Source organism: Thunnus thynnus, chromosome 9, assembly GCF_963924715.1.
Source record: "Thunnus thynnus chromosome 9, fThuThy2.1, whole genome shotgun sequence".
In the NCBI taxonomy this organism is placed as follows: domain Eukaryota; kingdom Metazoa; phylum Chordata; class Actinopteri; order Scombriformes; family Scombridae; genus Thunnus; species Thunnus thynnus.
Genome location: NC_089525.1, coordinates 8932002 through 8944608, shown reverse-complemented (window position 1 = coordinate 8944608; position 12607 = coordinate 8932002). Strand labels below are relative to the sequence as shown.

At 42.5% G+C, this 12607-nt stretch overlaps 1 protein-coding gene across 1 annotated transcript in view; it reads left to right on the top strand.

The window, feature by feature from the left end:
- The window catches only part of gpc3 (glypican 3), a 112991-nt gene that overhangs the window by 62116 nt on the left and 38268 nt on the right, over window positions 1-12607 (top strand). The window contains exon 3 of the mRNA XM_067598671.1: window positions 1416-2101. Coding sequence (XP_067454772.1) covers window positions 1416-2101 — 686 coding nt within the window. The remainder of the gene's footprint in view (window positions 1-1415; window positions 2102-12607) is intronic.

Here is a 12607-nt window from a genome sequence, read left to right as displayed (position 1 = left end):
GCCGGAGTCACCAGTAGAATGAGCTCCACTGCGAAAAGATACTGGTGACACAGCCAGTGACAAGAGGATTCAGTATAGTCTATAGTCAGTTCAGCCTGAGGGTTTGAAGACTCATTCATATGTGTACTGAAAACTAGTTGAAAGGAGCAAAAAGCTTTTGTTTCTTCGATCGATTTAACTCTTCTTCGAGTTGCACAGGTTAAAGGCATACGGGCAGTTAGTAAAGGCAAGGGAGTGATGCTCATTTCCTCTGCTCAGACATCGTCATATACTCATATAGACTTTATGTGCCCTGAAAATGCACACAGCAAAACACATTTTATGTTCTACACAAAATAGAGCTGTCACATTGTCTCTCAGTGCTCTCCAAGGACCCAGAGCTCCGTGCGTCTGCCGAGCTTCATTTGACCTCAGAGTAGCATGAAGACAAAGAAATTAAACCATCCGAGCAAGAAAAATCAAATAACAAAGATGGAATGTCTGGCTGTTGTAGCGCACAAACCAATAACTTCCTCTAATGTCCCCTAAACCAGTGCCCCCCCCCCCCCCGCCTCCACAAAGCAGTTGTGACTATCACCCTCAACAAAGTGATGTAGTGGACTAGCTGCGGTATAAATGGGATTTCAGCATCCCTCACTATTCTCCTGCCCAAAGCTTAATTTCACTGACTCTCAGCTCCCCTGCTAAGTTCAGTAATGGAGCTTTAAATCCCCTCTGTTGTTGGGTCCTCACTCATTTTGCTACTGGGTCGATGATAGAGCTCTCGCTTCTTGTGCCACCTTCTTGATAAGACTTCACTTTGTGCCTTGAAACACCACCGATTATTTTCCCTCCTCACATCAACCACGCACTCCTCCCTCCCGCGTGCTCTGTATGCTTTTCTCCCCGCAGACATCCTTGTGGCTATGCTTCTACCAATATGTTGAGATTAATACGCTCTTTTTAAGGGACTTTTATTAACATTCTGTGAGTTCATTTTTATTCCTCTCTTTTGTTGTAGTGAAAGGTTAAACCCCAAATCTTGCTTTTCATCTGCTGCAGCAGCTTTGCTCTCTTTATATTTGAAGTCATCATCTATTACTGTGGTATTCTCTATGTGTGTGTGTGTGTGTATTTTGTGCATGTGTGAACAGTCCCATTAGAGAAAACAACAGATCGAGAGAACCTGGGGGAAAGGGGAAAGGAGGCTGTGCGTGGGAAGTTTTCTCTGACTGTGATCATTAAGAATGGATGGGTGTTTGAGGGGGATTGCATCTATTTGTGTGTTTCATGTTTCGGAGATAAACTGCTGCCTGGTTTTTGACAGCTTGGCATTGTTATGGTGATTATCGAGGCATATCTGCTGAATGTAACAGCTTTCAAGAGGAGGCCTAACTTTCACCTCATCTTATTCTTCTTCTGTTGTTTTCTTGCAGAGGCTTTTGACCTGGTGCTGCGTCATGGTCGTAACTCCACGCTGGCAATGCTGAAGTCAGAGTTCCCAAGTCTCGGCAGTGGGGCCCAGAGCTCGGTGGGGCAGCTCTTCCTGGACATGTCGCTCTACATCCTGGGCTCAGATTCCACAGTGGACCACATGGTGGCGGTGCTCTACGGCCGCCTCTTTCCCCTTACATACCGCCGCCTGCTGGGGGGCAGTGGATCCTCTGCATCTGAAGAGTGTGTAAGAGGCGCCTGGAAGGACTCAGGAGCATTTGGCCCTTATCCCAAACTGATGATGACCCGTCTGTCCCGCTCCCTCCTGGCCACTCGAGTCTTCCTTCAGGCGTTGAACCTGGGCATCGAGGTTGTCAACACCACAGACCACCTGCGGCCTGGCCGGGACTGTAGCCGTGCCCTGCTGAAGCTGTGGTACTGCCCGCACTGCCAGGGCATGCTGGGGCCGCCAGCTTGCAGAGGCTTCTGTCAAGCAGTGATGCAAGGCTGCCTGGGGGGAGCAGCCGAGGTGCAGCCTCACTGGAGGAGCTATGTAGACGGATTGGGGAAGCTGGCTGGCGCCATGAGGGGGGAGCAAGACATGGAGGCTGTTGTTCTCAGACTGCCTTCAATGATCAAACTCGCTCTCAAGCACGCTGTGAATGCCCGTACTCGCCTCAGCGCCCTGGTGAGTCCGGTACACAGATACACATACACATTTGCTAACTAGGTGTCATAATAAATGCAAGAGGCTGCGTCGATGCGGGTGCCTTCCTGAAGGTGAGACAATAAAATCCAGGAAGTCCAGTTGAGAGTTTGAGTGAACCTGAAGTCAGATGTCAGAACATGGCATAGCAGCTTTTATAATAACAGAATTTTACAACTCTGGAAATTTATCAGGGAGATAATAATTTTGTTCACTGTCTCAGTGGTTGTGAGGTAAACTGTAGAATTAAGGTACAATCACGCTAGAACAAATTTCTTCAAATTCCAGCGATCATCATTTGACCTGCAATTCTGATGCCAAAATCACTTTGCAGCCCAGTGTTTTTCATCTTTGTTTAACTTCTACCTGCAAATTTGTAGTTGCCTAACAGAAATAAAGATGCATTGTGTTTGGAAGAGGAGAAGTCATTGTTCTAGCAGTGTCATCACCTTGTTTGGTAAAGTTTCACCTTGTTTGGTACTAGACTACAAACCTCAGCCTTGCACTCCTAGACTGGTTTCATTTTATAATTGTGCTGCTTAATATTTATTATTTTCCATGTTAGACCCATGTCATCACATCCTTTTTCACTTGGACTGAAGGCTATGATGTTCATGTCTCATTGAATTTAGCCAGAAAGGTGCACTCGCAAGTAGCTTGTTAACCAGACTGAATTACCATTTAGTTTCACTTAATTAATTCACTCAGACATTGTGTTCATGTCAGCTGAATTGTTGTTGCCAGGAAGGGCAGTTTTCTTTAGTTTTGCCCAAACCAATCAATAGCAAGTGATGTATCCATCCCGCTGTCATTTTCAGTTGATACAGAAGCCATGATACTGGATGCTGCAGCAATCATTTTCACTTTTTTCAGGACGTCTGAGGAAATTTTAGAGTTTGAGAGTCATTATTTCCGTAAGTCAACTGTCAACAGCCTGTACAGCTGGCAACATTCTTATTTCCATTTCTCAAGTCAATTTATTTCTGTTGGTATTTTTCTGTCTCTACTTTTCATGGAACAGGTTTCTCCGCACATCTTCCAGCAAACAGCAGCTGACTCAGGTGCTTCTCAGTTCGAGGACAGCAGACTTACAGAGAACAAAAGAGACTGGAGCACACCGATTAATTCACAGCCTTTAATTGTACAAACAAACTAACGTTTCGTCTTCATCAGAGTCAGAGACTCTAGACTCTGATGAAGACACAGTAATGTTCCAGTGCTCCAGTCCCTTTTGTTCTCTGGAGGTCTACTTTTCATGGATGTGAAGCCGGGATCAATCACACACAACAATTTGTGGGATCTTTATTGTCTTTATTGTCTGCTATTCGTGAGGTCTTTATTCTCTCCCTATTTAGTTTTCTTATTCATGAAATAACAGTAAAATAAAGCTCGGCTTTCACAATGGTTTCCAATATATTAAAGAAACTGTGCAAACACAGTTTCCTACCTAGCTCACCAATAAGGAGCTCTGGAGGTACACTAGGGCTGTCACTTTTTCAAAAAGCGAAGTTCAAACAAATTCAAACTAAGAAGTCATTCAAATGAATTTGTTGTGTTTGACAACTCATATACCATAATGTGTCAGAGATACAATTTACTGTGACTGTTATAAGCACATTTATAGCCAGCGACGTCCATCCGTCAGTGGTCAGAGAAGGCATCTTTCTGCTCAGTATAGTCTGTATGTTTTCCCATGTGGTGTCATACAACTGCACTATGTGTCTTGAGACTGAACTGTGTCAGACGTTTGTTTGATCACTCGTGTGGTACACTGGCTGGTGAGTCCTCAGATTTGTTGGCATTGTAGAGTAAGGCAGCTGCTTTCATTGGTAATTTTGTCGTCTATGGTGTAACCACCAAAATACTTCCACACACTGCTTCTCAGTAACTTCAGTGTCGTCATTATCCAATCAGCACGGCTTAACTATCCGCTGTCCTTTTCCGCTTTTGTTTATTAGCTTAGTTTAATAGGTCAAAGAGTGTGTTTTAGAAAGTAGATTTCAGACTGGAGGACACCTATTAAGTGAGGGAGGATATGTTTTTTGTTGCAGGTTGCAAGTGATCCAGGCTAAATTTCTTCACTTGTGATAAGACATCATGTGATAAGACACACTCACGGCAGACAAGCAGTGGCCAGTTTATGATCATTTTTCTTAGATAACGCAACACATTTTTTCTCCACATTCAAACCAAGATTGTACCTTTTGTCAGGGTTGAATCAAGAAAGAGAAATAATATGAATGAACGGGAGAGAGGAGAAAAAGCATGTATTTTTCAGGCAGTCAGACAGATGCTCCCAGCACGTCTCGCTGCAACACGTCTCTCACTCCTCAGCAGCAGTGACCCGTTATGTGTGGTTTCCACTGCAATAAAACCGTCAGGTTTGTTCTTAGCCCATATGTGAAGTCAGGGAGAAGTGCTCATGAAATATGAAGGTCTTTTTCTTGCAGAGTTACAGAGCTGGATGTGCTTTTGCTCCTGTATATCTGCTGAACTTTTGACTCTCACACCCTGAATCCCCGCGGTGACCAGGTTTCCACTCAGAAGCCATCATTTATTAACACACAGGTTGACCTCACTTACTCTGCAGCCTGAGGGCGTGGCTGCATCCATGAAACGCTGACTTGGGGGAAATCACTCTTCCTCTCTGTGTGTGTGTGAGAGAGAGAGATCCTTATCCAAAATTAAATAAGTCTGTGTGGGTTTATTTAAGACTGCAGCTCCAGTCACCGCAGATTACTTTACACTATGTTTATGGCTCGGAGTCTGGTTCCAGTATATGGGATTAAAGCTACTATGTCAGTGTATTGTTCAGCTCTGTGACAAGGTCGAGTGTGTGTCTGTGTGTGTGAATGTAATCTTGCAGAGACACTTGCTCAGTGGTGTCATTGAAGGGACAGAGGCATTGTTTCCCTAACAGCTAATTTTGTCTCACTGAAGAGTCATGGGAGATCAACCAAAATTAGACAACACCTGATTACTTCAAATAACAGTTTAGGATTTGGCTGAATGGACTTGGGGATTAAAGGACAATTGCAATCGTTTTTCATGTTTTAGCCCATTAACTACAAATTGGGTATGTAATGAATCAAAACCAACTTGTAGAGTTGCTTAAACATTTCATCAAGTACATTTTTTTTGTCAGTCATGCTATTGTTTTCACTGTAATGCAGCAGAAAGCAGGGACAGTGCGAAAACTCTTCTTGGTGGTGGGTTTAATGATCAAATTCAGATTCATCATATCTCATTTGAAGTTTTTTTGATGATTTTTATGAAAAATTCAGTTCAATTCAAATGTATTTGTATAGCACCACCTCATACAAAAGCAGTTCAAAGTGCTTTACATGAAGAAGAAACAGAAGAAAAAGAAGAAAATGTGCAAATAAACAGAAACATCATGCATACATAAGCATAAAATGACATATACATCCATACATATTAACTCCTAACCCGTACAAACAGACATGCTGTAAATGTACAGTGTGTTCATTTAAGAAAGTGCTTGACTGAAAAGGAAAGTCTTCAGGTTGCTTTTAAAAGAACTCGGTGTTGGAGCAAGTCTAAGTTCAGCAGGCAAACTGTTCTATTCTTTAGGTGCATAAATACTGAATGCCATCTCACCAGACTTTGAAAGTGCCCTCAGCACATGGAGGAGATTTCCACCTTGTGACCTGACAGAGATCTGCTGTCTGAGATGTACTGTGGAGTCAGACCAGCAAGTGCTTTGCAAACCAAAAGGAGGATTTTGAATTGTAACCTGAAAACAACGAGTGGCCAGTGAAGGTTCCAGGGGACTGGAGTTATATGGTCTGATCTTTTTCTCCTGGGTATAATAGAAGTAAAGGAAGAGATTCTTTTAATAGCATTTTCCTTGATTTTGCCCACGCATCCACAATTTAATATGTTTTCTGCTGCAAGTGGTTCTCTGCAAATGATGTGCTTATAATCAGTTTTATCACCTCTATTTTAAAATTAAAGATAAGAATGAACGAAGGCCACTAGCTCTAATCACTAGAATCCTCATGTGATTAGAGCTTCTTCAAAAATTATTCAGATGACGTAAGTTTTTGTTTGTAGAAAAATTAGACAGTCCTGGTGAAAATTGGTGCAGTTCATATTTTGCTTGCAGCCTGATGTGGCTTAAACCTGTGTTGACTGTCTGTCTGAATGGGTCATCAAGTGTCAGCTGACCTTCTCTCACAACTCTTCTCCTGACCTGGGTTGAACTGAACTTTTGGTAAACAGGCATCTTTATTAGGGACAAAAATGATATTTCCATTTCCAGATTTTTATGACAAATAAACGCCTACACTAATGAATCCTAGTTTTGTTGTCAAAAAACAAGCCCAGAGGACAAACAATATGCAAAAATGAACATCATGAAACCTTTTCGAGCATCACTGAGTGCATTAAACAGTCCAAGACTGTCTGAATATACACATTCCCAGTCAGGTCGGTAAATGTAAACACACAGTTAAGACCCCTGTGGTGTCGGGCCAGAGTAAAAGGTCTTAGTACTTCTTCCAAAGGATTCACCTGATGTGAAGTCACAAACCTTTTGTGTCAGCTGTGATTCAATGTTCCAACTCTGCGTTCACCTTCACCAACCTGACGGGGGAATGTGTATAGTCAGTCTTGTGTATAGTCAGACAGTCTTGGACTGTTTAGTGCTTGTTGACACTTGACAGAAATCCATTCATCATCCTGTTAGAATCAGAATCTCTTTATTTTCCAAGTACATTTTATATACAAGGAATCTATATTCTATATCCTATCCTTACCCATCCTATTATATTGTTGTGCTATATACCCATCCTAACTATGTAGGCACAGTGGGCAGCCACAGTCTGACACCCGATAGTTAGAACAGATGCATTCATGCTCTGGGGAGAAAGGCTGGTCTATTGTGCTGTGTCTCTGTATATACACTTATCTCCTGCACACAAATTAACCAAAACATGGGGATGAATCGTATCTCGTGCACACATGATAGCATTTTGAGTGCTCGATGTAGTAAATTGTGGCCTCAATATATATATTTTTTGCCCATGTCCCCTTAGGGAATCTGTAGTATTTAAAAATTTCGATAGTCTGAGTTAGTCAAATAAAGTGGATCATATTTTAGAGATACTGCAATATTTTGTACAGCAACATTATGGATCTACTACGTTCTATGGCTTGTTTGGTGGTTTCATGTGATAGTAAGTGGCGCAGCTGCAGATGGTGTCTCTCACTTAACCTCACCTCCACTGAGAGTTCAGACCCCCTGATACTGAGGGTGACAGACAGATCGACTCTATCTGAGTAAAAGAGTCCTCGAGGTGTGAGAGAGACGTCTCTTTCCTTCTCTGCGGACTTGAAACATGTACTCTACCGGCGAGATGACCACTCATCGTCTGCCAGCCCGCTCCCCAGCATGTTAACATTCATATCCTCCATCCGACGCAACTCCGGCGTGAATCAACCAATGTTCAGAGAGACAGAGAGGGCAGTCGAGAGCCCTGCAGCTCCAATCTATTCTCCTGTGAACTTCCCACCCCTCTCCTGGAGTTTGATGTCATCCACCTCCATCTGTACATCTCATCTTGAACATCCTTCTCTCTCTATTTCAGCCCCCCCTTCTCATTTATTTCTTTTTCTCTCATTCTTACGGGCTGCTGTGAGAGAGGATGCATGATTTATGAAGCTCTATTTTTACCAGTTACTGAGGAGAAAGAGAGGAGAGAAAGAGCGACAAAGACAGGGAGAGAAGAGAAGAATGGAGAGGAGAGTGTGTGAGGAGCGAACCCAAGGGGAAGGAGGACAGGGGAGTGTGGAGGAGACATCCATCACCCTGCGACCCCTCGGCTGAAAATGAAGATGGGAAGTAGGTTGAGACAGAAATATGATAGATCCTACCAAGATTACAGGAGATGTACGGCGGAGTACATGAGTTGTGTATTGTTACACACTCGACACATTCGGGTGCTATCAGTCTTTTACCACATATCTCTTTGTGTGCCTGCAACATTTTTTGTCAATAACACACTTTTCATCAGCTCTTGTTTTTGTTGTCTTTCCTTTGTGCACAAAAATAGCTCAAGCAGATCAAATCCCATCCAAGCGGTTGCTTCACTGAGGAAACAAGAGCGCTAATTAAATCTCTGCTGCATTTTTATTTCTGATTAATCCATTCAAACATGTGGGCCACTGTAGACACGAGAGTCAGACTTTTTAAGCAGTTAGAGCCATTTGAGCTTTTAAACATGCAATAAATCATTAATGTTGTAAAATCTCTAAGTCATTATTTATCGAGTCATATGGTTAATCTGAATTATAGAAGACAAACTGTGGTATTTATAAGTCCTTAAAGGCTCAATCTGTCATTTGTTGGCCCGCGTACGTTACAGATATAAGAGTTTGAAATAATTATGAAAAATATTTTTGCTTAATTAACTGATTATAATTGACAAAGCTGGATTACTAATAAACCAGACAACTTCTCTGTGGCCTCAGAAACTTCAGGCTGACCGAAGACTCCAGGTTCACCGCCTGGTGTTTGAACATTATATGACACATATTCCTAAATAAAACAAGTTACAATAACTAATTCCTATTTACTAACTAATACTTCTGCATACATTACATACACACAATGCACAAAGAATGTGACAAACGGGGGGCCCAATAGGGGCCCATTTTTGCCCCAGGGCCTCTGAGATGGGCAATCTGGCCCTGTAATTGATTTTTTTTTTTTTTTTTGGAGGGGGGGAGACAATATCAAAGAATATGCAAACATGTTGGATACCTGTCCAGTTTTTTAAAAGATGAAAACATCCATTCCAGATTAAAAACACAAAGACTGGGGTGTTTTTGTATACTATCTCAACTTTACTGGCATATCTCTTATAAATATGACTGTAACTTTAGATAAAACCAGTTTTCTCAAGTTTGTTGAGCCTTACTTGTATGTTATTATTTATATAATTTATAATAATTATTGATAAATTAGTCACAAATCTCAAGTAAACATTTTTGAATACCATACCAGAGTCATTTTTCAAATCTTCAATGCAGACAATTACCCTCTCATTGCATCTTCTTAATGACTCACATTAGACATGTTTTCTGTCCTACTTTGAAGAAAACATCATGTTCTCATACTTCAGTCTCACAGATCCGGCTGTTTCATCTGCATCCGAACGATGTCTATAAAATCAAAAGAAGAATTTAATAGCTTTTCACAGCTCTGAATGCTACAGGAATTACAGACCTGTGAGTGAGAAGTGTGAAATCAATTTTGCATCTCTCTAACCTTGATGCACAAACGACTAATGTCTCATTTTGAACTTGAGTCTGATCTGCACTGTTGCCTCGTCTATTTTAATGAGATTAACATTTTAGGTTCAGTATGCAGGTTTTAGTAACAACAGTTTTACCATGCAGAGCGGCTTTTGTAAGCCAAATTTGTCTTAAAATATCAATAATTCATTATTTTTCAAACTATTTGGGGATTTGTTGTCATATCTCGTTGATGTGAAGCTGAAAATTTGTGAAGCGGCGGATTTATTTAACAGGCGTATTGAGCTGAACTGATTAGTGAGATTTGGAGATTAGACTGAAAGAATCTGTGCAGATAGTGAGTGTGAATACAAGTTTTACATTTCGAAAAGCTTTGATCAGTGTAGGAAAATGCTTAATATTCACAGTATACACCTGCATGCACACATCCATCATATTTTCCCTCAAAGCCCTGCATTTTTTATTCAAATCTGGAGACATTCTGACATGTTAAAACTACAATTCGAGACATTTCTTAAACCATTTACACCACACAAGACTTAAAAGAGTCTGTTGCACCAAATTCCTCATTTACAACCCAGACTCTGCAGTATCCATTTGAAGATATGACCCTGATAGCTGTCTGGTATTACTTTCCCCTCTGACGTAATAGTGAGACTTTCTCCCTCATTTTCACCTCGCTGAGAGACTCTGAAAGGGAAGGTTGAGCTGAAATAGGATGCCTATAATGTGTGCATTTCACCAGAAGTCAGTTCCTTTGCTGGTGACAACAAAGCAGGGAGGAGGAGGGGGGGGGGGAGGAGGAGGAGGAGGAGGGCCGAGTGCTGACTCAGTCTCTCCCTTGAGCCTCGACTCCCCTGGAACACAAACATTACTCACCAAATATTCTTCAATATGTTGTTACAGCTGGGCATGGCACCCCGCCATGTTTTCAACACTGATTGTATCATCCTTCCTCTTCAAACCGTTTGCTTATTATTAACTTCCTTATGATCGAGATGAACGTATAATCCTGATCATACAGGAGTGTCGGGATCCACATGCGTTTCCATTGATCTGTTTGGAGTTTATCTTTACACTGTGTTTGCACAAGCAGAGCGCCACATGGAACCTGAGATGCAGGTGAGCAAGTGTATGCACACGTGGACTGCAAAGTGGCAAAGTGTGTGTGTGTGTGTGTGTGTGTGTGTGTGTTTGTGAGTGCTGTATTACTGGCCGTCAGCATCTCTCTCTCTCTTAGCAAGGCGGGCTGCTCAGTGCAGATAAAAGTGTGCAGATACTGTATTTCAGAGCACTCAAGCTGAGGCAGGCTTTATCTGCAGACTCTCCTGTTGGTTGTGTTAGTCCAGCCCTGGGTGATATTAATACCCCACTAATGAGCCCCTTCCTTGAAGAATCCGGAAACAATCGGCAGGGGGGAAGGTGTGGGGGGAGGGGGGGATGTGCTGAATCAGTCTCTCCCTTGTGCCACAACTCCCCTACGGCTTCCCGGGAACGCACAAACAAAAGGAGGAACACAGCTCCAATCACATTAATCATGGCCTGTGGGAGCACCGGCGCTCGCTCCAGGCGCAGGAGGACGGGGAGAATTACATGAGAGGAAGATGTTGAGGGAGAGAATGGGGTGGCAGAGACAATGGGCTGAGGTGTGTGTGTGTGTGTGTATGTATAGACTGTGGTGGCTATCATCACACCGTATCCTTGGATGACAAGGCTGTATTGATTAACCCTGATGATTCTGTCTTACAGCTGATCAGCATTTGTGTGTGTCAGCATGCATGCAATAAACAAGTTGCTGTGTTCGGAAAGCTAATCCTGTTCCAGGCCAATAGGTGGTACTGTGTAACTGCTGTTATACTACTTCATAAGAAATAAAGACAGGAAATATTGCAGTGTCTGGAGTTGTGAAATGCACATCCACAATAAAGTAACATGGAACATTATCCTCTGTCCAGTGCTTCTTTTTAAGTGCTTTACTACAAATACTTAACAAAATTAGTGACGAGGATGGCTGTGACTACTACTCCTTTGCCTCCCACTTTCCTACAATGTCCAGGAGAACCTGCAATGCCATTTGAAACACGACTGAAAATGTTTGAAACTACCTACTTGTGATTGACGTGGAAGGAGCCAAGTGGCCCGATACCCAAAAGTGAGTTGTGCTGTTGCATAGCGTCAGAACCGAAGCACAGAGGATCTTCTATACCTTGACTGAAACAGGTACCACCTACAATTATGCTGTGGCTGCCCTGCAAGCATATTTTGTGTAGAAGGTAAATGTCCTTCTTGAGAGACATAAGCTTGGCCAATGAGCACAGAGACATGATGAAACTATTGCAAAATACGTCTCTGTGCAAGGTGAGATGCTCACTTTGTGTGAGTTCGGAAATGCAGAGCAAGATATGCTACGAGATCAAATCATGGAGAAAGCCCACAGTGGATACATACGTGAATGTTTGCTACTAGAAGATAAACTGACACTGGATAAGGCCATTCAGATCAAGGGGAATTGGCTGCGTGCAATGCCAGTGCACTCCCAAACAGTGAAGTGCCAGTGTGGGAGATAAAAACGCTGCCAAGGACGGAACAAAAACGCTCCAACAGCGCAAATAACCAAAGAAAAGGTGAAACAAAGTCTGAACATACATGCAAATGTTACAGATGTGATTCAGAAAAGCACTTGACAAATTCCACAAAATGCCCTGCTACAAGCCAAATATGCAAATCATGTGGAAAGACTGGGCACTCTGCAAAAGTGTGCCGCTCAACATGAGGTGAGGGAGGTTGTTATGCCCGAGCTGACTGTGCTTTTTCTGAAAGATGCTGTCTCAGTAGAGATGAAAATAACGTGCACTGTAGAATTAGGCACATCCCCTAACATGATAATAGATACTGGATGTCTGTGAAGATTCTCAGGCATCCAGGTCATGATTGAATCGAGGGCAACTGGACTAGTTTGTGGATACTTGAAGACATCCAAGGGGCTTCTTTAGTTCTAAGTGCCTGGTAGGGAGTCCCAGGTATTTATCCTCTGTGGGGTCATTATCATTGATACCACTTGGTTCGTTAGTTCTCCTGGCTGTAGTATTGACAATCGTTAGAGTCGTTGGAGTCACCTGAGGTGAACCACTAGGTGTTAATGACAGTCATTGGAGTTGTCACATGAGGCCAAATGTGAATGGTTGTTAAATCTCCTGGGAAGGGATG